At 53.8% G+C, this 26298-nt stretch overlaps 1 protein-coding gene across 2 annotated transcripts; it reads right to left on the bottom strand.

Moving 5' to 3' along the window:
• Window positions 1-2955: 2955 nt before the first annotated feature.
• On the bottom strand, window positions 2956-23776 carry LOC115384539 (dual specificity mitogen-activated protein kinase kinase 6-like). 2 transcript variants are annotated; one of them, XM_030086811.1, is made up of 13 exons: window positions 23427-23776; window positions 23307-23315; window positions 18616-18679; window positions 14022-14070; window positions 9934-10047; window positions 9535-9654; window positions 9088-9204; window positions 6532-6583; window positions 5541-5668; window positions 5006-5083; window positions 4233-4372; window positions 4110-4155; window positions 2956-3318 (listed from the first exon to the last, which is right to left on the bottom strand). In XM_030086811.1, the coding sequence occupies exons 1-13, from the start codon at window positions 23566-23568 to the stop codon at window positions 3241-3243; spliced, it is 1137 nt and encodes a 378-aa protein (XP_029942671.1). In that variant the 5' UTR covers window positions 23569-23776; the 3' UTR covers window positions 2956-3240. The 2 variants fall into 2 exon arrangements, with proteins under 2 accessions (XP_029942671.1, XP_029942672.1); XM_030086812.1 differs by lacking the exon at window positions 23307-23315.
• Window positions 23777-26298: the final 2522 nt, after the last annotated feature.

The raw sequence follows: 26298 nt of genomic DNA, 5'->3' as shown, positions 1-26298 counted from the left end.
CCGTGACGGAGCTGCCGGTTACCGAGACGGAGCTGCCGGTTACCGTGACGGAGCTGCCGGTTACGGTTACCGTGACGGAGCTGCCGGTTACCGTGACGGAGCTGCCGGTTACCGAGACGGAGCTGCCGGTTACCGTGACGGAGCTGCCGGTTACGGTTACCGTGACGGAGCTGCCGGTTACCGTGACGGAGCTGCCGGTTACGGTTACCGTGACGGAGCTGCCGGTTACCGAGACGGAGCTGCCGGTTACCGAGACGGAGCTGCCGGTTACCGTGACGGAGCTGCCGGTTACGGTTACCGTGACGGAGCTGCCGGTTACCGAGACGGAGCTGCCGGTTACCGAGACGGAGCTGCCGGTTACCGTGACGGAGCTGCCGGTTACGGTTACCGTGACGTAGCTGCCGGTTACGGTTACCGTGACGGAGCTGCCGGTTACCATGACGGAGCTGCCGGTTACCGTGACGGAGCTGCCGGTTACCGAGACGGAGCTGCCGGTTACCGTGACGGAGCTGCCGGTTACGGTTACCGTGACGGAGCTGCCGGTTACCGTGACGGAGCTGCCGGTTACCGAGACGGAGCTGCCGGTTACCGAGACGGAGCTGCCGGTTACCGTGACGGAGCTGCCGGTTACGGTTACCGTGACGGAGCTGCCGGTTACCGTGACGGAGCTGCCGGTTACCGTGACGGAGCTGCCGGTTACGGTTACCGTGACGGAGCTGCCGGTTACCGTGACGGAGCTGCCGGTTACCGAGACAGAGCTGCCGGTTACCGAGACAGAGCTGCCGGTTACCGTGACGGAGCTGCCGGTTACGGTTACCGTGACGGAGCTGCCGGTTACCGAGACGGAGCTGCCGGTTACCGAGACGGAGCTGCCGGTTACCGTGACGGAGCTGCCGGTTACGGTTACCGTGACGTAGCTGCCGGTTACGGTTACCGTGACGGAGCTGCCGGTTACCGTGACGGAGCTGCCGGTTACCGTGACGGAGCTGCCGGTTACCGAGACGGAGCTGCCGGTTACCGTGACGGAGCTGCCGGTTACGGTTACCGTGACGGAGCTGCCGGTTACCGAGACGGAGCTGCCGGTTACCGTGACGGAGCTGCCGGTTACCGAGACGGAGCTGCCGGTTACCGTGACGGAGCTGCCGGTTACCGTGACGGAGCTGCGGGTTACCGAGACGGAGCTGCCGGTTACCGTGACGGAGACAGAAGTCCTGAGGCTTTTATTCTGAAAGGGACTCCATGAAACGCTGTTTGTCTGAACTTTTCAATCTTTGATGAACAAGTCCATCAGACCACTTGACCCATGGCGGGGTCAAAGGTCAAGTCTTCAGCTCACAGTTCAAAAACTCACAAACATCAAATCAGACGTAAAGGCAGGAAGTGAAGGTAGATCAGCTGACAGAGAGAGAGAGGGAGAGAGGGAGGGAGGGAGAGGGAGAGAGAGAGAGGGAGGGAGAGAGAGAGAGAGGGAGGGAGAGGGGAGAGAGAGAGGGAGAGAGAGGGAGAGAGAGAGGGAAAGAGGGAGGGAGAGGGAGGGAGGGAGAGAGAGGGAGAGAGAGAGGGAGGGAGAGAGGGAGAGAGAAAGGGAGGGAGGGAGAGAGAGAGAGAGATGGAGGGAGAGAGGGAGAGAGAGGGAGGGAGAGAGAGAGAGAGAGAGGGTGAGAGAGATGGAGGGAGAGAGAGAGAGAGAGAGGGAGGCAACCACACTGGAGCTACATCTGCCAATGAGAGGGTGGCAAAACCAAAGGGGGTGGGGCCAGGACACAGGTGGCATAGGGGGAGGGGCTTATCTCAGAGGCACAGCGCCACACACACACACACACACACACACACACACACTGTCCAGAGGGAAGCAGCGGCTGTAATAAATAGACAAACTGCAAGAAAAAAAACAAAGAAAAACAAAAGAAAAATCAAATTATATTAATTATTAATCAAAGTGACAAAATCCAGTTATGTTCAAGGTGACTTTCAGAGGCTGTGACCCCACACACACACACACACACACACACACACACACACACACACACACACACAAGCCCTATCGCGTCACCCCTGCTGTAACTCAGAGAGGTGTAGCAGTGCAGTACCTCTGTGTGGCCACTAGGGGTGTCTGAAGGTGTCTGACTCGTCATGTCAGCCCCGCCCCTTTTCTTCCTTATACGAGGGCGGACCCAAAAGAATCCGGAATTTAACTAACTTTTTATTTCTGACATTTCAAAATAAAACACCACCGTCGCCTTCAAAATAATCTCCATCTGCATTAACGCAGCGCTCCAGCCGTGTCTCCCACTTCACCAATGCGTCGTCAGACCCGTGCGTAATTGTGCCGTTCAGGGCCGGCTGCGATTTGTCTGTCCCCTCCTCCACATCTGCAAACCGCTGTCCCTTCAGCTGCTTCTTCAACCTGGGGAACAAGAAAAAGTCCCTGGAGGCTTCATCTGGAGAATCAGGCGGATGGGAGAGGAGATTCATCTCATTCTCCTCCAGAAACGGCGTGAGGCGCAGCGCCGTGTCCGCTGGCGCTCTGTGGTGGTGGATCAACCGGCTCCACTCCGCCACGACGCTCTGCTTCCTCCTCACATCCTCACGGAGCGTCTGAGGACTTCCTGTAGTAGTCCTGGTTTACAGTCTGACCTGGAGGGACAGACTCGCTGTGGACGAGACCCTGGACAGCCGAGAAGCAGCTCAGCGTTGTTTTCACGCTGAGCGGACCTGACGCGCCGACATCTGGCCCTTCTCAGACCCCCGGACCACTCATGGACCTGAGTCTTCCCCAGAGCAGCATCCTTGTAGGCTTGCTGCAACAAGCTGAGTGTTTCTGCTGCTGTTTTTCCAGCAAGAAGCAGAATTTAATGTTTGCGCTGCTCTGGCTTCACAGTCAATGTCGCCATTTTGGAAAAATCGCAGACCGCCGCTGCACTCTGTTGCTATAAATAGCTCCTGACAGGCGTCAGTGTCACTCTGGGAGCTCAGGTTTCTCACAGATGTGCACGAGGCTTACCTGCAGCACATCTGACGGCCAGAAGCCCAAACTCATTATTATTATTGTTTTATGACCTAATTCCGGTTTCCTTTGCGTCCCCCCTCGTATGGGCGATATATTCTGTACATGCAGTCCGTCACAATCTGATGCAACACAAAGGTTTGGGTTATCTACAGGCTCCTCCTTCCAGAGGCAGACTCCTCCCCCTGGCCCCGCCTCCAGGGGGAGAGCAGCAGGTGGGCGGGGCTTGTGTCTCAGTCTCCCAGGATGAGCGAGACGAAGCGAGCCACGTCCGTCTCTCTGGCCTCGTGGGACGTGAAGAAGGGATGTTGCTGAAGACAAAGAAAAAAAAAACAGCCGCTGACTGACTGGTGACCCGACTTGACTAGTCCCCCCGACTTAACTAGTCCCCCGACTTAACTAGCCCTCATGAGTAACTTTTCCCCTTCAATTAACTAGTCCCCTGACATCCTCCTCACTTAACTAGTCCCCCTCACTTCACTAGTCCCCCTGACTTAACGAGTGCCCTGACTTAACTACTCCCCATAGACTTAACTAGTAACCCGGACTTAACTAGTTCCCCCGACCTGACTAGTCCCCTCCAATTAACTAGTCCCCCCTGACGTCCTCCTCACTTAACTAGTCCCCTGGACTTAACCGGACACCAGCCTGTCCCCCTGGTGCTGGTACCACTGACTCCCTTCTGCTCCTGGTTCAGGTCCTCCGTCGCCCCCTGCTGTTGCATTAGCAGCATCACAGGATGTGTCAAAGCTCTGGATCTTTCAGATCTGCGTCACCCTGCTGCTTCAACTCCAAAAGTATTTTATATCATTTTACATAAAAAAAAATAAGAGACTTTTTTTTCTACTATTGATCAAAGTTTGGCTCAAATCGAAGCAGAAATCATCTGAAATATTTTCTGTTTAATTCTGGAAATGAAAATATTTTTTCTTCACTCAACGTCTCAAATGTTTGAATGTAGAAATGTTTCAACTGGAAGAATCAGAGATCAGATCCTGGAAAACAAGCATTTTAAATAAAACACTAGAGAGGGAGAGAGAGAGTGAGAGAGAGAGAGAGAGAGAGATAGTGAAGTTCAGAGGTCAGAGGTCACGCTCCTCACCATGAGCTCGGTGTAGGTCGGACGCTCCGACGACACTTTCTTCAAGCTGCAACACAACACAGCGAGGTGAGGAGCTCCGCCCACTTCCTGGAGGGGGCGGGGCGGAGGGGGCGGGGCACGCACCACTGAGAGGTGAAGTCCAGGAAGTGGGTGGAGAACTGGTCTGCAGGCAGCTGGGGCGACGGCTCCTCCACCACCTGCTTCAGCTGCTGGAACGGCGTTCCCCACGAGTCGTAGGGGAACCGCAGGATGGCCAGCTCCACCTGAGGACCGCAGAGGCGGGGCCTCCGTCAGGAGGAGGCGGGGCCTCCGCCAGGAGGAGGCGGGGCCTCCGTCAGGAGGAGCAGGGGCCTCCGTCAGGAGGAGCAGGGGCCTCCGTCAGGAGGAGGCGTGGCCTCCGCCAGGAGGAGGCGGGGCCTCCGTCAGGAGGAGCAGGGGCCTCCGTCAGGAGGAGGCGTGGCCTCCGCCAGGAGGAGGCGTGGCCTCCGTCAGGAGGAGCAGGGGCCTCCGTCAGGAGGAGGCGGGGTCTCCGTCAGGAGGAGGCGGGGCCTCCGCAAGGAGGAGGCGGGGCCTCCGTCAGGGGGAGGCATGGCCTCCGTCAGGAGGAGGCGGGGCCTCCGCCAGGGGGAGGCGTGGCCTCCGTCAGGAGGAGCAGGGGCCTCCGTCAGGAGGAGGCGGGGTCTCCGTCAGGAGGAGGCGGGGCCTCCGCCAGGAGGAGCAGGGGCCTCCGCCAGGAGGAGGCGGGGCCTCCGTCAGGAGGAGGCGGGGCCTCCGTCAGAGGGAGCAGGGGCCTCCGTCAGGAGGAGGCGGGGCCTCCGTCATGAGGAGGCGGGGCCTCCGTCAGAGGGAGCAGGGGCCTCCGTCAGGAGGAGGCGGGGCCTCCGTCCGTCACTCACCATGGTGATTCCTAAACTCCAGATGTCAGACTTCACGCTGTAGCCTTTCTGGTTCGTTTCTGGGTTGATTCTCTCTGGCTGTAGGGAACACACACACACACACACACACACACACACACACACACACACACACACACACACACACACACACACACACACACACACACACACACACACACACACACACCATTAGGCCTGATGGGGCCGGTGCTCCTCCAGGTGGTCCCTCACTCCGTCTCCTCCACCTCCTCCACATCTGCTCTCCCCTGCTCTGGAGTTCAGCACCACCCGACCTCCGACCTCCACCGCCCCGCCCCCACTCCGCTCCAGGTCGCTCCAGGTTGCTCAACCTAGAGCAAACTCGAGCGACCTGGAGTGACCTACAGCGACCTGGAGTAACGTAGAGCGACCTGGAGTGACCTGGAGTGACCTGGAGTGACCTGGAGTGACCTACAGCGACCTGGAGTAACGTAGAGCGACCTGGAGTGACCTGGAGTGACCTGGAGTGACCTGGAGTGACCCGGCTCCGCCTTACCGCCATGTAGGGCTTGCAGCCGGCGTCCATGGTTTTGGCCACCGAGTCCACCAGGTAGCCGCTGATGCCGAAGTCGCACATCTTGACCTGACCCAGAACGTTGATCAGAACGTTGGAGGGTTTGACATCTGGAGGAGAACCGGAGAACCACGCCTCAACAACTACAACAGCTGGAGTCGGGTGGAGTCGGGTGGGGTCGGGTGGAGTCGGGTGGAGTCGGGTGGAGTCGGGTGGAGTCGGGTGGAGTCAGCTGGAGTCGGGTGGAGTCGGGTGGAGTCGGGTGGAGTCAGCTGGAGTCGGGTGGAGTCGGGTGGAGTCGGGTGGAGTCGGGTGGAGTCAGCTGGAGTCGGGTGGAGTCGGGTGGAGTCGGGTGGAGTCAGCTGGAGTCGGGTGGAGTCGGGTGGAGTCGGGTGGAGTCGGGTGGGGTCAGCTGGAGTCGGGTGGAGTCGGGTGGAGTCGGGTGGAGTCGGGTGGGGTCAGCTGGAGTCGGGTGGAGTCGGGTGGAGTCGGGTGGAGTCAGCTGGAGTCGGGTGGAGTCAGCTGGAGTCGGGTGGAGTCGGGTGGAGTCGGGTGGAGTCGGGTGGAGTCGGGTGGGGTCAGCTGGAGTCGGGTGGAGTCGGGTGGAGTCGGGTGGGGTCAGCTGGAGTCGGGTGGAGTCGGGTGGAGTCGGGTGGAGTCAGCTGGAGTCAGCTGGAGTCGGGTGGAGTCGGGTGGAGTCGGGTGGAGTCAGCTGGAGTCGGGTGGAGTCGGGTGGAGTCGGGTGGAGTCGGGTGGAGTCGGGTGGAGTCGGGTGGAGTCGCGGGTTTTGCAGGTTAATGAAGTCAGACTCTCTTCGTCACAGAACGACAATCAGAAAGTTTGGTTCTTTTTTCACAGAAAACTTCAACCAGACAGGAACCGGACTGAACCAGACCAGAACTGGGGCTCATGAGGTCTTCAGGTTCTGGTCCTGGTCTGGTCTGGACCGTGTCTCTGTCCTTCTGTCTCTCACCTCTGTGGATGACCTGCAGGTTGCTGTGAAGATGCTCCAGAGCTTTGACGATCTGGAAGGAGAAGGAACAAGACTGCTCTAGACCGACTGTAGAGCGACTGTAGACCGACTGTAGACCGACTGTAGACCACGTCTAGCCTGGCTGCAGACCGACTGTAGACCGACTGTAGAGCGACTGTAGACCACGTCTAGCCTGGCTGCAGACTGACTGTATACTGACTGTAGCCTGGCTTAGGGCTGCACGATTATGGCCAAAATGATAATCACGATTATTTTTGTCAATATTGTAATCACGATTATTCATTATGTTATGTAAAACATACCTTTTTATTGCACTTTTTTTTTTAAACAAACAAGTGTCAAATTGAAGATGTGCGTCTTCAGCACTTCAGTGAAGTCTGGTGTGCATGCGCACATAACTGAAGATGTTTTAATTAGAATCTAAACAACTATTTAGAACCATGTCAATGTTGTGAACGAACATACAGATGTGCCGACTGTGAGTTTTTACAAACGTTTGACCAGACCTCTGTTCTGAAAAGAGCCGGATTCTGACTTTGGAACCTGAACGCCTCACAGCTGAGCGACCGTCACCTGCTGCATTCTAACCCCTGAGAGCAACACGATGATCACTGAACAACAAGATGAAGATAAAACAACAAGAGAACAGTAAACAGCCACGCTAAACCCAGAAATGAAACCTACCAGAACAATGATTCCCTCGTTCTCTCCAAGCCGCCGCGACGCCGCTCACATCCTGAACTGTCCGTCAATAACAGCTTTTCCCGTTCCGTCCCAGACGCTCAGCGTTTACATCTTCTTTCCACCGGTACAGAAGTTGAGATGCGTTCCATCGACTGATGTTTGAGCATGAAGGAATCGTTCAAAGCCAGCTAGTTCATCGGTGGCTAACAGCTAAGCTAACAGCTGACTGAGACACCAGTGGCGTCCATCAGCAGCTACTTTTACGGAGTGTCCCTGAAGGCAGCAGGAGCTGCACGGCTCAGGTTGTTCACTGACGCTGAGGGTTTCAGGTGTTCCACAGGTAATGACGGCGGGTCAGGAGGAGCTGCGTACTGACCGGTGAATGGACGGTGTTACTGCCTCCGTGAAGCAGGAGCCTCACATTCTCTAAACCATCTGGCGGCCAGATGTTGTTGTTCGCGGCCCAAAAGTGGCATCGGGCCGCCAGCTGCCGACCGCTGCAGTAGATGATGCTCCTTTAGGAGGCGCTCGCAGCTCCTGACCTCCAGATGCCTCAGCTCTGTCTCTCTCTGCGGGGTTCGCTCGCTTGCTGTTTAGGCGGCGTAATGATGAGGCCCTAACCTCGGTCGCCCCCTGGTGGTTGGCTGATTGCTGGATTAAAAAAGCGCTTGATTTGACGCAACAGAGCCCGTTTTTTCAATTTAAAAATCGCGACGATCATCTAAATTTAATCGCAGCAGCCAAAATCGTGATCATGATCAAAATTCGATTAATTGTGCAGCCCTAGCCTGGCTGCAGACTGTAGACTGACTGTAGAGAGACTGTAGACTGACTGTAGAGAGACTGTAGACCACGTCTAGCCTGGCTGCAGACTGTAGACTGACTGTAGAGAGACTGTAGACCACGTCTAGACTGGCTGCAGACTGTAGACTGACTGTAGAGAGACTGTAGACCACATCTAGCCTGGCTGCAGACTGTAGACTGACTAGAGTGACTGTAGCCTGGCTGTAGACTGACTGTAGACTGACTGTAGACTGACTGTAGACTGACTGTAGAGTGACTGTAGAGTGACTGTAGATGGCTGTAGATTGGCTGCAGAATGACTGTAGACTGACTGTAGGCTGACTGTAGGCTGACTGTAGACCGACTGTAGGCTGACTGTAGGCTGACTGTAGACTGACTGTAGGCTGACTGTAGGCTGACTGTAGAGTGACTGTAGAGTGACTGTAGATTGGCTGCAGAATGACTGTAGCCTGGCTGTAGACTGACTGTAGAGTGACTGTAGAGTGACTGTAGATGGCTGCAGAATGACTGTAGACTGGCTGCAGACTGTAGACTGACTAGAGTGACTGTAGGCTGACTGTAGACTGACTGTAGGCTGACTGTAGACTGACTGTAGAGTGACTGTAGAGTGACTGTAGATGGCTGTAGATTGGCTGCAGAATGACTGTAGACTGACTGTAGGCTGACTGTAGGCTGACTGTAGGCTGACTGTAGGCTGACTGTAGGCTGACTGTAGAGTGACTGTAGAGTGACTGTAGATTGGCTGCAGAATGACTGTAGCCTGGCTGTAGACTGACTGTAGAGTGACTGTAGAGTGACTGTAGATGGCTGCAGAATGACTGTAGACTGGCTGCAGACTGTAGACTGACTAGAGTGACTGTAGGCTGACTGTAGACTGACTGTAGGCTGACTGTAGACTGACTGTAGACTGACTGTAGGCTGACTGTAGAGTGACTGTAGAGTGACTGTAGAGTGACTGTAGAGTGACTGTAGATGGCTGCAGAATGACTGTAGACTGGCTGCAGACTGACCGTAGACCACAGGGGACGGGGTTTTGGGAGCACCCACCGACACGGCGATCTTCCCCAGGATGTCTTCTGGGATCTTCAGACCTTTCTCAATCACCTGCTTGTAGAACTTGTCGAGGGACGTGTCCATCAGCTCCATGCAGATCCACACGTCGCCCTGGAGACAGCAGCCGGGTCAGAGACAGACCGCCCACAGACGCCACTGGCACTGGTTCTGGCACCAGGCGCCAGACGCTGGACCAGCAGAGACGGTCTCCGCCCTCCAGGGTGTGGTTGACTGATGGAGAAAGGCTGCTCCGTCAGCCTCCACGCAGGTCTCCCATCCCGGAGCCAGCCGGGCCCGGCCCTGCTGAGCTTCCAGTCTCTGGGCACCTCTTCGATGGGGAACGGGTTCTGCTGTTCTGGGTCGGAGCTCTCTGAGTGAAACCAGCTGGGCTGCAGTGTGTGGGCGCACAGCGAGAGGGTTGTGGGTTTGAATCTGCCTCACCTCTCTGAACAGCGCCCCGTAAAAGGTGACGGTGTAGAAGCAGTCCACCGTCCTCATGGAGATGTCCAGGTCCATCAGCAGCCGCTTCTGCTCCTGAGTGTTGACGGTGGCTCGGATCCGCTGCCAGAGAACCAACAGAACCAACAGAACCACAATCACTTCAACCTCAGGTATGGGGAAGCAGGTCGGCACGGAGAACACAGAGAACACGCAGGGCTGAGGCCCTCCAGGACCAGAGTCTGACTCCCCGGGCTACACAGCTGCTCAGAGACACAAACAGACAGCTTCGGTTCTTCAGTTGAGAAAATCCACTTTTTGTTTTGTTCTTAATACGAGGAACCAGGAGAACGTCCAGATTCTAACACACGTGGACGTTGGTGGACGGAGTCCCTGCAGTACCTTGACGGCCATGATGACTCCACTGGGAACATGCTTCATCTTCTCCACCACTCCGTACGCTCCACGGCCCAGCTCGCTGATCTGCTCCAGGTCGTCCGCCTGAACCTCGAAGTTCTACACACACACACACACACACACACACACACACACACACACACACACACACACACACACACAACTCCAGTTCAATCAGTCCATCAGCTGCAGACTCAAGCAGCAGCTCTGACACTCTTTCAGTCAGTTTTACAGAAATGTTTCAACTTCCTGTCCAGAAATCATCTACTTCCTGTCCAGAAAGCAGCCACTTCCTGTCCAGAAGGCAGCCACTTCCTGTCTAGAAAGCAGCCACTTCCTGTCGGTCACTCCCCAGCAGTATTATTAACTGCGTTAACAGGGTTGTTTCTATATTTTGGTGGAAGTTGGTGTTGAACAGAATGTGGATCTCCTGGAGGCGGACGGTTCCTTTGGTTCTATTTGACAAAAAAACTCCAGCTTTAGCCCAGAAAGTTTGACTGAATTTACACTGATAGAAGAGGTGTTGTATTGTTTCATCTCCTTTGCACAAAAACAGCAGCTGTAGTCAATGTCTCACTTAAATCTTTGCAATGTTTTTTTGGCTGGATAAATATTCTGAAGGTTTTTAAAGGATATTTCTTTGATTTTGTTACTGATGCAGAACTCCTCTCCCACCAGCCCGGCCTGGTTCCAGTCTATTTCACCGTATATGGAGTTCCAATAGGATGACCTGCCGGTCGACCTGCGGGTTGAATATTATTTCTAATTAATTTGTTTGAGCATTTATTTATATCCAGTCCATTTATTAATATCTGATTTTCAATTTTCTGAGTTTGTAGATTGAATTTGGATCCTTTTAATAGTTGAATCAGGCCTTTTGGAATCCCTGAAACAATAATGTGATGTTCTATTTGTGGAGGTGAGATTTGGTACTTCATGATTAATTCATTATAACTGATTATTTCACCTCGCTCGTTTATTATTTGATTTGCCAGATAATTCCATTGTCAAACCAGGTTTGGAAAAATAAAGTTTTGTTCTTGTGTGTGATGTTTTCATGGTTCCAGAGAGCAGCTGGTTGGTGAGAAGCCCCTCTTATGAATCAGCCTCCAGGAGAGCAGCGCCTGACAAGGGGGATTTTCTCTATTTTATAATTACATTTAAGCAAGAACTGAGTTCCACCCACCATATTGAATACATATTTTGGGATAGCATTCCACATGTTGAGCTCCTCTTTTATTAACCGGCATAAATAATTAATTTTGAAAGCGTTATTGAGTGTTTGAAAACTTAATCCTTCCATCCCCCCGTCTGCTTTCTTACTGCACATGACTTCCCTCTTTATATAGTGAACCTTGTTCTTCCAGATGAAATCAAAAAGGATCTTGTCCAGTTGTTTCAGAACATCTGGGCTCATCTCCATCGCTAACGACAGATAAACAGATCTTGATATTCCTTCTGCTTTAGCGAGCAAGGTTCTGCCATACAGGCTCAAATCTCTCATGAGCCACATTCGAAATGTATTAGTTATCTGGTTCATTATTGGGTCAAAGTTTAGAGCACAGCGCTCAACCTGATGTGAATCAATGATCACCCCCAAGTAAGTAACTCTAGTTTTAACAGGAATATCATGGATCTGTTGGTCTTCACACGTTTTCAGTGGTAGTATCACAGATCTGCTCCGATTCATCCGTCGTCCCGATACGTTTGAGAATTCTTCAATACACTGCACCACCTTCCTTACTTCCCTCCATTCTGCACAAATACAGCAGTGTCATCAGCGAACTGAGAGATCCTGAGAGAATTCCCAAAAGCTGGAATACCCTCAAAATGATGCTTTTTAACATGAACATTCATGATTTGTGTTACTAATAAGAACAGAAAAGGACTCCGGGGACAGCCCTGTCCTATTCCTCTGCTGATGTTAAATCTGGGTGAAGTTCCATTTAGTAATTTAACTGAGCTGTTAGTTCCTTTGTTTCAGGTTTTGACCACATTTATGAAGCGTTCACCAAATCCCAACATTTCCAGGGTTTTAAACATAAACTGATGACTGACTGTGTCGAATGCTTTGTAGAAATCAACGAATAACACAAGGCTGTCCTCTGGAATGTGCTGACTGTCGTCAGGAGATTTATTGTCTTTAAGATGATCTATACATTTTTCTATTTCAGCCACAGTGGTTTTATTGTCACATAAGATCTTGAAATCATCAATTGTTTGGATATTTGGTTTAATTTTGTGAAAGAATGAGTTCATGTCATTGTTGTTAATCAAGTCTTTTGAATATAATTTTGTAAAAAAGTCAGCAACAAACTTTGAAATTTCATTCTCATTCTCACAAATCTGACCTTGTACAATAAGTTTACTAACTGCAGACATTTCATAATTCCTTTTTTCCAGGTTGAAAGCAGAAAGCAGCGACTTGCTGTCCAGAAAGCAGCCACTTCCTGTCTAGAAAGCAGCCACTTCCTGTCCAGAAGGCAGCCACTTCCTGTCACAAAGGCAGTCACTTCCTGTCCAGAAGGCAGCCACTTCCTGTCCAGAAGGCAGCCACTTCCTGTCCAGAAGGCAGCCACTTCCTGTCACAAAGGCAGCCACTTCCTGTCACAAAGGCAGCCACTTCCTGTCCAGAAGGCAGCCACTTCCTGTCCAGAAGGCAGCCACTTCCTGTCCAGAAGGCAGCCACTTCCTGTCCAGAAGGCAGCCACTTCCTGTCACAAAGGCAGCCACTTCCTGTCACAAAGGCAGCCACTTCCTGTCCAGAAGGCAGCCACTTCCTGTCCAGAAGGCAGCCACTTCCTGTCCAGAAGGCAGCCACTTCCTGTCACAAAGGCAGCCACTTCCTGTCACAAAGGCAGCCACTTCCTGTCCAGAAGGCAGCCACTTCCTGTCACAAAGGCAGCCACTTCCTGTCACAAAGGCAGCCACTTCCTGTCCAGAAGGCAGCCACTTCCTGTCCAGAAGGCAGCCACTTCCTGTCCAGAAGGCAGCCACTTCCTGTCCAGAAGGCAGCCACTTCCTGTCCAGAAGGCAGCCACTTCCTGTCACAAAGGCAGCCACTTCCTGTCCAGAAGGCAGCCACTTCCTGTCCAGAAGGCAGCCACTTCCTGTCCAGAAGGCAGCCACTTCCTGTCCAGAAGGCAGCCACTTCCTGTCACAAAGGCAGCCACTTCCTGTCCAGAAGGCAGCCACTTCCTGTCCAGAAGGCAGCCACTTCCTGTCCAGAAGGCAGCCACTTCCTGTCCAGAAGGCAGCCACTTCCTGTCACAAAGGCAGCCACTTCCTGTCCAGAAGGCAGCCACTTCCTGTCCAGAAGGCAGCCACTTCCTGTCCAGAAGGCAGCCACTTCCTGTCCAGAAGGCAGCCACTTCCTGTCCAGAAGGCAGCCACTTCCTGTCACAAAGGCAGCCACTTCCTGTCACAAAGGCAGCCACTTCCTGTCCAGAAGGCAGCCACTTCCTGTCCAGAAGGCAGCCACTTCCTGTCCAGAAGGCAGCCACTTCCTGTCACAAAGGCAGCCACTTCCTGTCACAAAGGCAGCCACTTCCTGTCCAGAAGGCAGCCACTTCCTGTCACAAAGGCAGCCACTTCCTGTCACAAAGGCAGCCACTTCCTGTCCAGAAGGCAGCCACTTCCTGTCCAGAAGGCAGCCACTTCCTGTCCAGAAGGCAGCCACTTCCTGTCCAGAAGGCAGCCACTTCCTGTCACAAAGGCAGCCACTTCCTGTCCAGAAGGCAGCCACTTCCTGTCCAGAAGGCAGCCACTTCCTGTCCAGAAGGCAGCCACTTCCTGTCCAGAAGGCAGCCACTTCCTGTCACAAAGGCAGCCACTTCCTGTCCAGAAGGCAGCCACTTCCTGTCCAGAAGGCAGCCACTTCCTGTCCAGAAGGCAGCCACTTCCTGTCCAGAAGGCAGCCACTTCCTGTCACAAAGGCAGCCACTTCCTGTCCAGAAGGCAGCCACTTCCTGTCCAGAAGGCAGCCACTTCCTGTCCAGAAGGCAGCCACTTCCTGTCCAGAAGGCAGCCATCATGTTTTCTTTCCAGCGAGCGACGAGTTCAGGACCAGTTACCTTTTCTCCAATAGTGACACAGGCCTTGGAGTCCAAATCCCTGGGGGGTCTGAAACACACACACACACACACACACACACACACACACACACAGACACAGACACAGACACAGACACAGACACAGACACAGACACAGACACAGACACACAGACACACACACACACACACACACACACACACACACACACACACACACACACACACACACACACACACACACACACACACACATATCAGTGACTGGCCTCAGTGCTGACAGTGATAGTAAATGGAACTCGACCGAGGAGGATGAGGACAGTCTGAGACGACCCTGTCTGGGGGACCTCAGGGGGTCTGGGGGACACCAGAAGGTCTGGGGGACCTCAGCTGGTCTGGGGGACCTCAGCTGGTCTGGGGGACACCAGCTGGTCTGGGGGACCTCAGCTGGTCTGGGGGACACCAGCTGGTCTGGGGGACACCAGCTGGTCTGGGGGACCGTTCAGGAGACTTGGGCCTCAGAATGTGTCTGAGGGCATGTACTGAGTCCTAAAGACCAGAGTTAACAAGAACCAGTGTGTCTTCACTCAGACTAGACCCTGAAATGGTCTGGACCACTTCCCAAGACCAGGACTACCAGACACTGATGGACCAGGATTATCAGAGACTGAAGGACCAGGACTTCATGCGGGTGAGGGACCAGGAGTCCAGGTCCCTGATGTCTCATTGCCTCATGAACCAGCTGTCCTCAACCTCCACGGTAAGCGTCCTCTCAGCGGTGGAGACATGGACCAGGTGGGGGTCTGGGGAGGTCTGGCCCTGCAGGGTGGGGACAGGACGTCTGGTTCCACTGGGACCTCAGAGGGGCCAAGAGGGACAGAGGACGGATGGAGGGCTGGGTGAAGAAGTGGGTGATGGACGGATGATGGAAAAGGTTCTGAGGAACAGTCTTGGTTTTGGTCTAAAGAACAGTCTGGGTTGATTCTGAAGAAAAGTCTGGGTGGGTCTAAAGAACAGTCTCTGTGGGTTCTGAAGAACAGTCTTGGTTGGTTCTGAAGAACAGTCTTGGTTGGTTCTGAAGAACAGTCTGTGTGGGTTCTTAAGAACAGTCTGTGTGGGTTCTGAAGAACAATCTTGGTTGGGTCTAAAGAACAGTCTGGGTTGGTTCTGAGGAACAGTCTGGGTTGGTTCTGAGGAACAGTCTGGGTTGGGTCTAAAGATCAGTCTGGGTTGGTTCTGAAGAACAGTCTGGGTTGGTTCTGAGGAACAGTCTGGGTTGGGTCTAAAGTTCAGTCTGGGTTGGTTCTGAAGAACAGTCTGGGTTGGGTCTAAAGAACAGTCTGGGTTGGTTCTAAAGAACAGTGTGGTTGGGTCTAAAGAACAGTCTGGGTTGGGTCTGAAGAACATTCTGTGTGGGTTCTGAAGAACAGTCTGTGTGGGTTCTGAAGAACAGTCTTGGTTGGGTCTAAAGAACAGTCTGGGTTGGTTCTGAAGAACAGTCTGGGTTGGTTCTGAAGAACAGTCTGGGTTGGTTCTGAGGAACAGTCTGGTTGGGTCTAAAGAACAGTCTGGGTTGGTTCTAAAGAACAGTCTGGGTGGGTCTAAAGAACAGTCTGGGTGGGTCTAAAGATCAGTCTGGGTTGGTTCTGAAGAACAGTCTGGGTTGGTTCTGAGGAACAGTCTGGTTGGGTCTAAAGAACAGTCTGGGTTGGTTCTAAAGAACAGTCTGGTTGGGTCTAAAGAACAGTCTGGGTTGGTTCTAAAGAACAGTCTGATTGGGTCTAAAGAACAGTCTGATTGGGTCTAAAGAACAGTCTGGGTTGGTTCTGAAGAACAGTCTGGGTTGGGTCTAAAGAACAGTCTGGGTTGGTTCTAAAGAACAGTCTGATTGGGTCTAAAGAACAGTCTGGGTTGGTTCTGAAGAACAGTCTGGGTTGGTTCTAAAGAACAGTCTGATTGGGTCTAAAGAACAGTCTGGTTGGGTCTAAAGAACAGTCTGGGTTGGTTCTGAAGAACAGTCTGGGTTGGTTCTAAAGAACAGTCTGATTGGGTCTAAAGAACAGTCTGGGTTGGTTCTAAAGAACAGTCTGATTGGGTCTAAAGAACAGTCTGGTTGGGTCTAAAGAACAGTCTGGGTTGGTTCTAAAGAACAGTCTGGTTGGGTCTAAAGAACAGTCTGGGTTGGTTCTGAAGAACAGTCTGGGTTGGTTCTAAAGAACAGTCTGATTGGGTCTAAAGAACAGTCTGATTGGGTCTAAAGAACAGTCTGGGTTGGTTCTGAAGAACAGTCTGGGTTGGTTCTAAAGAACAGTCTGATTGGGTCTAAAGAACAGTCTGGGTTGGTTCTAAAGAACAGTCTGATTGGGTCTAAAGAACAGTCTGGTTGGGTCTAAAGAACAGTCTGGGTTGGTTCTAAAGAACAGTCTGGTTGGGTCTAAAGAACAGTCTGGGTTGGGTCTAAAGAACAGTCTGGGTTGGTTCTGAGGAACAGTCTGGGTTGGTTCTAAAGAACAGTCTGGTTGGGTCTAAAGAACAGTCTGGGTTGGTTCTAAAGAACAGTCTGGGTGGGTCTAAAGAACAGTCTGGGTTGGGTCTAAAGAACAGTCTGGGTTGGTTCTGAGGAACAGTCTGGGTTGGTTCTAAAGAACAGTCTGGTTGGGTCTAAAGAACAGTCTGGGTTGGTTCTAAAGAACAGTCTGGGTGGGTCTAAAGAACAGTCTGGGTTGGTTCTGAGGAACAGTCTGGGTTGGTTCTAAAGAACAGTCTGGTTGGGTCTAAAGAACAGTCTGGGTTGGTTCTGAAGAACAGTCTGGGTTGGGTCTAAAGAACAGTCTGGGTTGGTTCTGAAGAACAGTCTGGGTTGGTTCTAAAGAACAGTCTGATTGGGTCTAAAGAACAGTCTGGGTTGGTTCTAAAGAACAGTCTGATTGGGTCTAAAGAACAGTCTGGTTGGGTCTAAAGAACAGTCTGGGTTGGTTCTAAAGAACAGTCTGGTTGGGTCTAAAGAACAGTCTGGGTTGGTTCTGAAGAACAGTCTGGGTTGGTTCTAAAGAACAGTCTGATTGGGTCTAAAGAACAGTCTGATTGGGTCTAAAGAACAGTCTGGGTTGGTTCTGAAGAACAGTCTGGGTTGGTTCTAAAGAACAGTCTGATTGGGTCTAAAGAACAGTCTGGGTTGGTTCTAAAGAACAGTCTGATTGGGTCTAAAGAACAGTCTGGTTGGGTCTAAAGAACAGTCTGGGTTGGTTCTAAAGAACAGTCTGGTTGGGTCTAAAGAACAGTCTGGGTTGGGTCTAAAGAACAGTCTGGGTTGGTTCTGAGGAACAGTCTGGGTTGGTTCTAAAGAACAGTCTGGTTGGGTCTAAAGAACAGTCTGGGTTGGTTCTAAAGAACAGTCTGGGTGGGTCTAAAGAACAGTCTGGGTTGGGTCTAAAGAACAGTCTGGGTTGGTTCTGAGGAACAGTCTGGGTTGGTTCTAAAGAACAGTCTGGTTGGGTCTAAAGAACAGTCTGGGTTGGTTCTAAAGAACAGTCTGGGTGGGTCTAAAGAACAGTCTGGGTTGGTTCTGAGGAACAGTCTGGGTTGGTTCTAAAGAACAGTCTGGTTGGGTCTAAAGAACAGTCTGGGTTGGTTCTGAAGAACAGTCTGGGTTGGGTCTAAAGAACAGTCTGGTTGGGTCTAAAGAACAGTCTGGGTTGGTTCTAAAGAACAGTCTGGTTGGGTCTAAAGAACAGTCTGGGTTGGTTCTGAAGAACAGTCTGGGTGGGTCTAAAGAACAGTCTGGTTGGTTCTAAAGAACAGTCTGGTTGGGTCTGAGGAACAGTCTGGGTTGGTTCTAAAGAACAGTCTTGGTTGGTTCTGAGGAACAGTCTGGTTGGGTCTAAAGAACAGTCTGGGTGGTTCTGAGGAACAGTCTGGGTTGGTTCTAAAGAACAGTCTGGTTGGTTCTGAGGAACAGTCTGGGTTGGTTCTAAAGAACAGTCTGGGTTGGTTCTGAAGAACAGTCTGGGTTGGTTCTGAGGAACAGTCTGGTTGGGTCTAAAGAACAGTCTGGGTTGGTTCTAAAGAACAGTCTGGGTTGGTTCTGAGGAACAGTCTGGTTGGGTCTAAAGAACAGTCTGGGTTGGTTCTGAGGAACAGTCTGGGTTGGTTCTGAAGAACAGTCTGGGTTGGTTCTGAAGAACAGTCTGGGTGGGTCTAAAGAACAGTCTGGGTTGGTTCTGAGGAACAGTCTGGGTGGGTCTAAAGAACAGTCTGGGTTGGTTCTAAAGAACAGTCTGGGTTGGTTCTGAGGAACAGTCTGGTTGGGTCTAAAGAACAGTCTGGGTTGGTTCTGAGGAACAGTCTGGGTTGGTTCTGAGGAACAGTCTGGTTGGGTCTAAAGAACAGTCTGGGTTGGTTCTAAAGAACAGTCTGGGTTGGTTCTGAAGAACAGTCTGGGTTGGTTCTGAAGAACAGTCTGGGTTGGTTCTGAGGAACAGTCTGGTTGGGTCTAAAGAACAGTCTGGGTTGGTTCTGAGGAACAGTCTGGGTTGGTTCTGAGGAACAGTCTGGGTGGGTTCTGAAGACGTTTTCAGCAGAACCCAGATCCACAGTAGAACCGGAGGCGGGTTCTTACACTGGAGGCGGACCCGGCTGCTCAAACACCTCTCTGGACAGCTTCAGCACCGGCTTCCTCTTCGCTGCAACACAGAACACAGAACATTAGAACATCAGACCCTGACCCAGACCCTGACCCTGACCCTGACCCAGACCCAGACCCGACCAACAGCCCGGTGGGGGTCCGGTTCCTGAAGACCAGCACCAGAACCAGAACAGACGCTGGTCTTAGAGGAGAGGAAGGTGCAGGTTGGTCTCAGACGGCTGATCTGGTTCTTTCCTGCTGGACTCTGCAGACCTGCAGGGTAGTCCTTCAGGACCCGCCTCACTGGGGGAACCGGTCCTGATTGGACCTCCATGTGTGGTTTTCACTCAGCCTTCGACTCTTCGTTCGGTGTCTGGATCCATGAACCATCAGCTGACTGAGTCTTGGGTTCTGAGCGGTCCGTCTCTGCTGCAGGACCTCAAACCGGTCCAGTGGGTCCAGAAGAACCTCCAAGCTCCCGGAGATGGATCACCAGCCTCCTGATCCCCCCTGGTCCTGGCTGGCTAATGATGGAGGTTCTGATCCCTCCTTGGATCCACGCACCCTGGCCCGATCCTGTACGATCCCGATACCTTCCGGTTTGTCCCTCAGACCAGAGAGTCCAGGCTGTCCCCGGTCCCAGGGACGGTTCTCTGTCTTCTGTCTCCTCGATGTGGGGATCGCTCACAGCTTTTCTGAACGGACACACCACTTCCTGTTCTGCACGTTCTGCCAGGAACCACATGGCTCCTGCTGGTCCTGGTGCTGGTGCTGGTCCTGGTCCTGGTGCTGGTCCTGGTGCTGGTCCTGGTGCTGGTCTGGAGGGAGTGTCCGTCCTGCAGGAACCTGGGCGTGGTGACTAATCTGGACGTGAGCCAACTGATCAAACCTCTCCAGGTCTGGATCTGGATCTTCTCACCAGCAGGTAACCGGTTCCTCAACCGGTTCCTCAACCGGTTCCTCAACCGGTTCCTCAACCGGTGAAACGGACCGCTGCGGTACCTTCAGCAGGGCGGAGCTTCATCTCTGTGTTCGCGGTTATTTTCTGGGTGGCGGGGGCTGGAGGGGGGCAGGGTCACTCTGGAGGGGTCACTCTGGAGGGGTCACTCTGGAGGGGTCACTCTGGGGGGGTCACTCTGGAGGGGTCACTCTGGGGGGGTCACTCTGGAGGGGTCACTCTGGAGGGGTCACTCTGGGGGGGTCACTCTGGAGGGGTCACTCTGGGGGGGTCACTCTGGGGGGGTCACTCTGGGGGGGTCACTCTGGAGGGGTCACTCTGGAGGGGTCACTCTGGGGGGGTCACTCTGGGGGGGTCACTCTTGCCGGTACTTGAACCCAGGACCTTCTTGCTGTGAGGTGAGACTGCTAACCACTTCACGTCTGCTGCTGACAGACTCATAAACGAGGCTGTGGGGTCTGGACCAGGTCTGGACCAGGTCTGGACCAGGTCTCAGCGGGACGGAGCTGGACTCTGAGTCTCACGGACGTCCAGTTCCAGACTTGCTGAGGCCGACGGTTCAGAAACTCTTCTCTCTGGAAGGTTTTGGCTTCTGAAGGATTCTACAGAGCCTGGGCGGGTCCACTGGTCCCGGCAGAACCAGATCCAGCTCATCATATGGTCCTCACTGTGGCGGATCTGCGGTTCCGTCGGTGGAACCGGTTCTTCGCCACGTCAGAGATCACTGATCTTGTCTTCTGGCAGTTGCGCTCTACAACCACTAGAGGGCTCTGTCTCCACTGAAATCCAGTCCCTCATAGTCCCGTTAAAGCCGGTCCAGCAGGTCTCAGGCTAGAACCTCTATTCTGTCCTCCACCATGGACTCAGGCTGCAGGTCCAGGTCCAGGTCCACCGGGTCCATCGGTTCTGCTGCTCTGCAGGTTTTGTCAGTTCTTCCAGGTGTTGATGTAGACCCCCTCATGCTGGCCTGAGAACCGCTGGCAGAACGGGACCTGGACCCCAGGGACAGGACTCTGTCTCACCCTGCAAAGCTGTGTGACCGACGGGACCTGAAGAACCAGGGACCCAGCAGAGCCTCCACCCGGGCCCGATGGAGGGACGGGGTCTGGACAACCACAGGTCAAGGTCCGGAGACGTGGGTCCTGTCGTAGGGTGGGATCAGGTCCTGCGGGATCAGGTCCTGCGGGATCAGGTCCTGTGGGATCAGGTCCTGTGGGATCAGGTCCTGTGGGATCAGGTCCTGCGGGATCAGGTCCTGTGGGATCAGGTCCTGTGGGATCAGGTCCTGTGGGATCAGGTCCTGCGGGATCAGGTCCTGTGGGATCAGGTCCTGTGGGATCAGGTCCTGTGGGATCAGGTCCTGCGGGATCAGGTCCTGCGGGATCAGGTCCTGCGGGTGGAGCAGGCAGCTCGAGGAGCGTCTGGTTCTCCGTCAGCAGATCAGGCTGTGGAGAACAGAGCGGCAGCCAGCGGACAAAGGCCGCAGGACGTGCACGCCCGTGGACGCCCGTGGACGCCCGTGGACGCCCGTGGACGCCCGTGGACGCCCGTGCACGCCCGTGGACGCCCGTGCACGCCCGTGGACGCCCGTGGACGCCCGTGCACGCCCGTGGACGCCCGTGCACGCCCGTGGACGCCCATGGACGCCCGTGGACGCCCATGCACGCCCGTGCACGCCCGTGGACGCCTGTGGACGCCTGTGGACGCCCGTGGACGCCAGTGCACGTCCGCCACTCTTCTCCTGCCAACCAGGAAGACTCTGCTGTGACAGCCGAGGACACACCTGTCGCCATGGACACCAGCAGATCAACACCGACAGTGAGACGAGGCGGCGCAGAGCCACACACACACACGCACACACACACACGCACACACACACACACACACACTGGAATCCCAATAATACCAAAATGTCCTCAATGACATTCCAGAGACTGGGTGCAGGAGGTGGAGCAGCTCCAACCCCGGGACCAGAATAACTCCAGTCCAGCTCAGGGGGCTGGACCCCCCCCCTCCTCCTCGGTTGCACCCAGTTGCACCCCCCCCCCCCCCCCCCACACACACACACACACACACACACACACACACACTCAATGCACAGATTAGCCTGAAGCCTTGTTCAGGACTTTTCTGAGACCAGAAAGAGCAGAACCAGGACAGGAAGGCGTGTCTCTGGGGTTCCGGAAGTTCTGGTCTGGAGGTCGGTCCTCTTTTTGACTTCAGCTGAGGGGATAGGGGGTCCAGAGCTGGGGGGGGGGGTCCGGTCCCTCCCGGATTTCCCGGGTCCTTCGGTGTGGCCCCGACTCGGTACGTTGGGGGAAAGAGGATCCACAGCTCCATAAAAGATCCGACTTTCTACATCTGCTCAAAACCAGTGTGGGGGGGCGCAGTGGATCAGTGGAAGGCAGTCTGGAGCAAAGGTCATCTGAGTGCATTCTGGAGGTTCTGGAGGTTCTGGAGGTTCTGGAGGTTCGACCTCCTGATTCACTGAGCGGCCGTGACGCTGCCTCCTCATGAAAACTGAAGGATCGTCTGCAAACAAGCAGCCAGAGAACCTTCAGTGTGTGTGTGTGTGTGTGTGTGTGCACATTTTCCTATCCTTGTGTGGACATTTGGTCCCCACAAGGATAGGAAAACCTGCTCGATGTGCCTTGTGGGACCTTCTTCCTCATGAGGGAAACAGTGTTTTCTTCACCATGTTGTTGTTACTGAAAAAGTCAAAGGTCAAAACATTTCTTTAGGGTTCGGCTGTGTGGTGGTCTGGGTCAGGGTCTGGGTCAGGGTCAGGGTCTGGGTCAGGGTCAGGGTCTGGGTCTGGGTCTGGGTCAGGGTCTAGGAAATGCATTATGTCAATGAGTGTCCTCACAAAGATAGAAATACAAACCTGTGTGTGTGTGTGTGCGTGCTAGAGAAGCCCTGCTGTGAAAAGTTTGGAGTCAGTGTGACAGGAGCGTGCACGTCAGTGCACGTCGGTGCCAGTTTGACACATGTTGACTGAAGCTGAGCTGCTAATATGAGCTCCGCTGCAGCAGCTCGCTCCTGACCGCTGCACCACCTAATGCACCACCTAATGCACCACCTAATGCACCACCTAATGCACCATCCGCTGCACCACCTAATGCACCACCCACTGCACCACCTAATGCACCATCCGCTGCACCACCTAATGCACCACCCACTGCACCACCTAATGCACCACCTAATGCACCATCCGCTGCACCACCTAATGCACCATCCGCTGCACCACCTAATGCACCACCTAATGCACCATCCGCTGCACCACCTAATGCACCACCCGCTGCACCACCTAATGCACCATCCGCTGCACCACCTAATGCACCACCCACTGCACCACCTAATGCACCACCCACTGCACCACCTAATGCACCATCCGCTGCACCACCTAATGCACCACCTAATGCACCATCCGCTGCACCACCTAATGCACCACCCGCTGCACCACCTAATGCACCATCCGCTGCACCACCTAATGCACCACCTAATGCACCACCCACTGCACCACCCGCTGCACTACCAGCTAATGCACCAATTCCTGCACCACCTCCTGCAACACCACCCCCACCACCACCTCCTCCTGCACACTCCGTCTTCCCACAGTTGCAGCGTCGGAGTGAATCTCGTGACCGTTAAAGCGCCATCCTGCTGCGCGCCGCCGGCAGCGTCGAACCGAGCGGGCGCGCGCGCAGCATCGTCTCCAGGAACTCACGGGGAAGAGCTGCAAACAGGAAATGCAACGTCCAACTTCAACATGCACCGGCCGAGCTGCGGCTGCGGCCGTGCACGCTGCACGCCGTGGTTGCACGAGGAGGGTCGTGCACGTTCTTACCTCCTCTCGGCTGAGACGTCTCCCCCCGGCCGCGGGGGGGGGGAGGGGAGGCGCCCGACACTCTGCCTTCCTTGTCGCTCCCTCCCTCCATCGCGGCTCGCTTCTGCAACAAAAGGTGCAACAGAGCAGCCTCGGTCTTCATGCACCTGGAGCCTTCCTGCGTACGGGGCGTGCGCGTGCGTGCACAGAGCGCCGGTGCGCGTGCACGGGCCCCGCAGGCGTCGGGAAAACGGTGATTTCTGCAACTGCACTGCAAAGAAGCGTCCGCCGCGCTTACATGACGGGCCGCGGCTCTCAGCTCCGAACTTGGATCAGCGTGAGCGGCGGGGACGCGCTTCCTGCCTGGGAGCGGGGCATGCTGGGAAATGGAGTTCTGCTGCTGCTGCATTCATTCATCCCCCTCCTGCACCGCTTTAACCTGGCTGGGAGCGGGGCAGGCTGGGAAATGCAGTTCAATCGTCCATCCATCATCCATCCTTCCATCATCCATCCATCATCCATCTTTCCATCATCCATCGTCCATCCATCAATCATCCGTCCGTCATCCATCCATCCATCCATCATCCATCCATCGTCCATCCATCATCCATCCATCGTCCATCCATTATCCATCCATCAATCATCCATCCGTCATCCATCCATCCATCCATCTTCCATCCATCGTCCATCCATCATCCATCCATCCATCCATCGTCCATCCATTATCCATCCATCAATCATCCATCCGTCATCCATCCATCCATCCATCATCCATCCATCATCCATCCATCGTCCATCCATCGTCCATCCATCCTTCCATCATCCATCCATCATCCATCTTTCCATCATCCATCGTCCATCCATCAATCATTCATCCATCATCCATCCATCCATCCATCCATCCATCCATCCATCATCCATCCATCATCCATCTTTCCATCCATCATTCATCCATCCATCATCCATCCATCATCCATCCATCCATCCATCCATTTATCATCCATCCATTATCCATCTTTCCATCATCCATCGTCCATCCATCAATCATCCATCAATCATCCATCATCCATCCATCCATCCATCCATCCATCCATCCATCCATTCATCACTCTATCCATCCATCCATCCATCATCCATCATCCATCATCCATCCATCCATCATCCATCAATCATCCATCCATCATCCATCCATCCATCCATCCATCCATCATCCATCCATCCATCCATCATCCATCATCCATCCATCATCATCCATCCATCCATCATCCATCATCCATCCATCCATCATCCATCAATCATCCATCCATCATTCATCCATCCATCCATCCATCATCCTTGCATCGTATTACTTCTAAACATGAAGGTTTTACTCTTTTCTTCCGTTTCGACGGGACTTTTTTCATCCGTCCATCCGATGTGTGAATCTGCTGGTGAAACATGAATTCATTGAAATCTTATTTTAGTAAAAATGTTTATTTTCACATGAGGAGAAACAGATGAAGACATGATGCTAACAGACGCTACTTCAGGAAGCGGGAAGAAGAGCTGGAGCAGCGACCGTCAGACGCCTGCTGGTCAACAGGCGCTTCAGGTCAGAGAGCGAAGGTCAGAGGTCACAGGGCAACCAGGGAAAACCCTGCAGAGGGAATGCAGATAGCACCAGGGGGAGGCGCCAGAGAGCAAGTGGCCGATATTCTGCATCCTTCTTACAGTCCACACACACACACACACACATGCAGACACACACACATGCAGACACACACACACACACACACACTCTCACACACACACACACACACACACACACTCACACACATGCAGACACACACACACACACACACACACACACACACTCTCACACACACACACACACACACTCACACACATGCAGACACACACACACACACACATGCACACACACACACACACACACACACACACTCACAATTCTGAACTTCTGTAGTGTCTGCTGTCCAATAACCTTTCAGGCAGACGTGATCATCCAGAATATAGAGCATCTTCCTCTGGATGGATGATGGGTGGATGATGGGTGGATGACGGGTGGATGATGGGTGGATGATGGGTGGATGATGGGTGGATGACGGGTGGATGACGGGTGGATGATGGGTGGATGATGGGTGGATGATGGGTGGATGGCGGGTGGATGGCGGGTGGATGATGGGTGGATGATGGGTGGATGATGGATGGATGATGGGTGGATGATGGGTGGATGATGGGTGGATGGCGGGTGGATGGCGGGTGGATGATGGGTGGATGATGGGTGGATGATGGATGGATGATGGGTGGATGATGGGTGGATGATGGGTGGATGATGGGTGGATGATGGATGGATGATGGGTGGATGGCGGGTGGATGATGGATGGATGATGGGTGGATGGCGGGTGGATGATGGGTGGATGATGGGTGGATGATGGGTGGATGATGGGTGGATGACGGGTGGATGCCGGGTGGATGATGGATGGATGATGGGTGGATGATGGATGGATGATGGGTGGATGATGGGTGGATGATGGGTGGATGATGGGTGGATGATGGATGGATGATGGGTGGATGGCGGGTGGATGATGGGTGGATGATGGGTGGATGATGGGTGGATGATGGGTGGATGATGGTGGATGATGGGTGGATGATGGGTGGATGATGGGTGGATGATGGGTGGATGGCGGGTGGATGATGGGTGGATGATGGGTGGATGATGGGTGGATGATGGATGGATGATGGGTGGATGGCGGGTGGATGATGGGTGGATGGCGGGTGGATGATGGGTGGATGGCGGGTGGATGGCGGGTGGATGATGGGTGGATGATGGGTGGATGATGGATGGATGATGGGTGGATGGCGGGTGGATGATGGGTGGATGGCGGGTGGATGA

Source organism: Salarias fasciatus, unplaced genomic scaffold, assembly GCF_902148845.1.
Source record: "Salarias fasciatus unplaced genomic scaffold, fSalaFa1.1, whole genome shotgun sequence".
NCBI lineage: Eukaryota > Metazoa > Chordata > Actinopteri > Blenniiformes > Blenniidae > Salarias > Salarias fasciatus.
This window is presented reverse-complemented; position numbering and strand designations above follow the sequence as displayed.

Coding starts and splice junctions, on each gene's coding strand:
- LOC115384539 (XM_030086811.1), bottom strand. CDS start 23,568: ATGAAGACCGAGGCTGCTCTGTTGCACCTTTTGTTGCAGAAGCGAGCC. Junction 10,048..14,021: donor GTGTCACTATTGGAGAAAAG/GTAACTGGTCCT, acceptor GTGTGTGTGTAG/AACTTCGAGGTTCAGGCGGA. Junction 9,205..9,534: donor ACGGGGCGCTGTTCAGAGAG/GTGAGGCAGATT, acceptor TGCTGTCTCCAG/GGCGACGTGTGGATCTGCAT.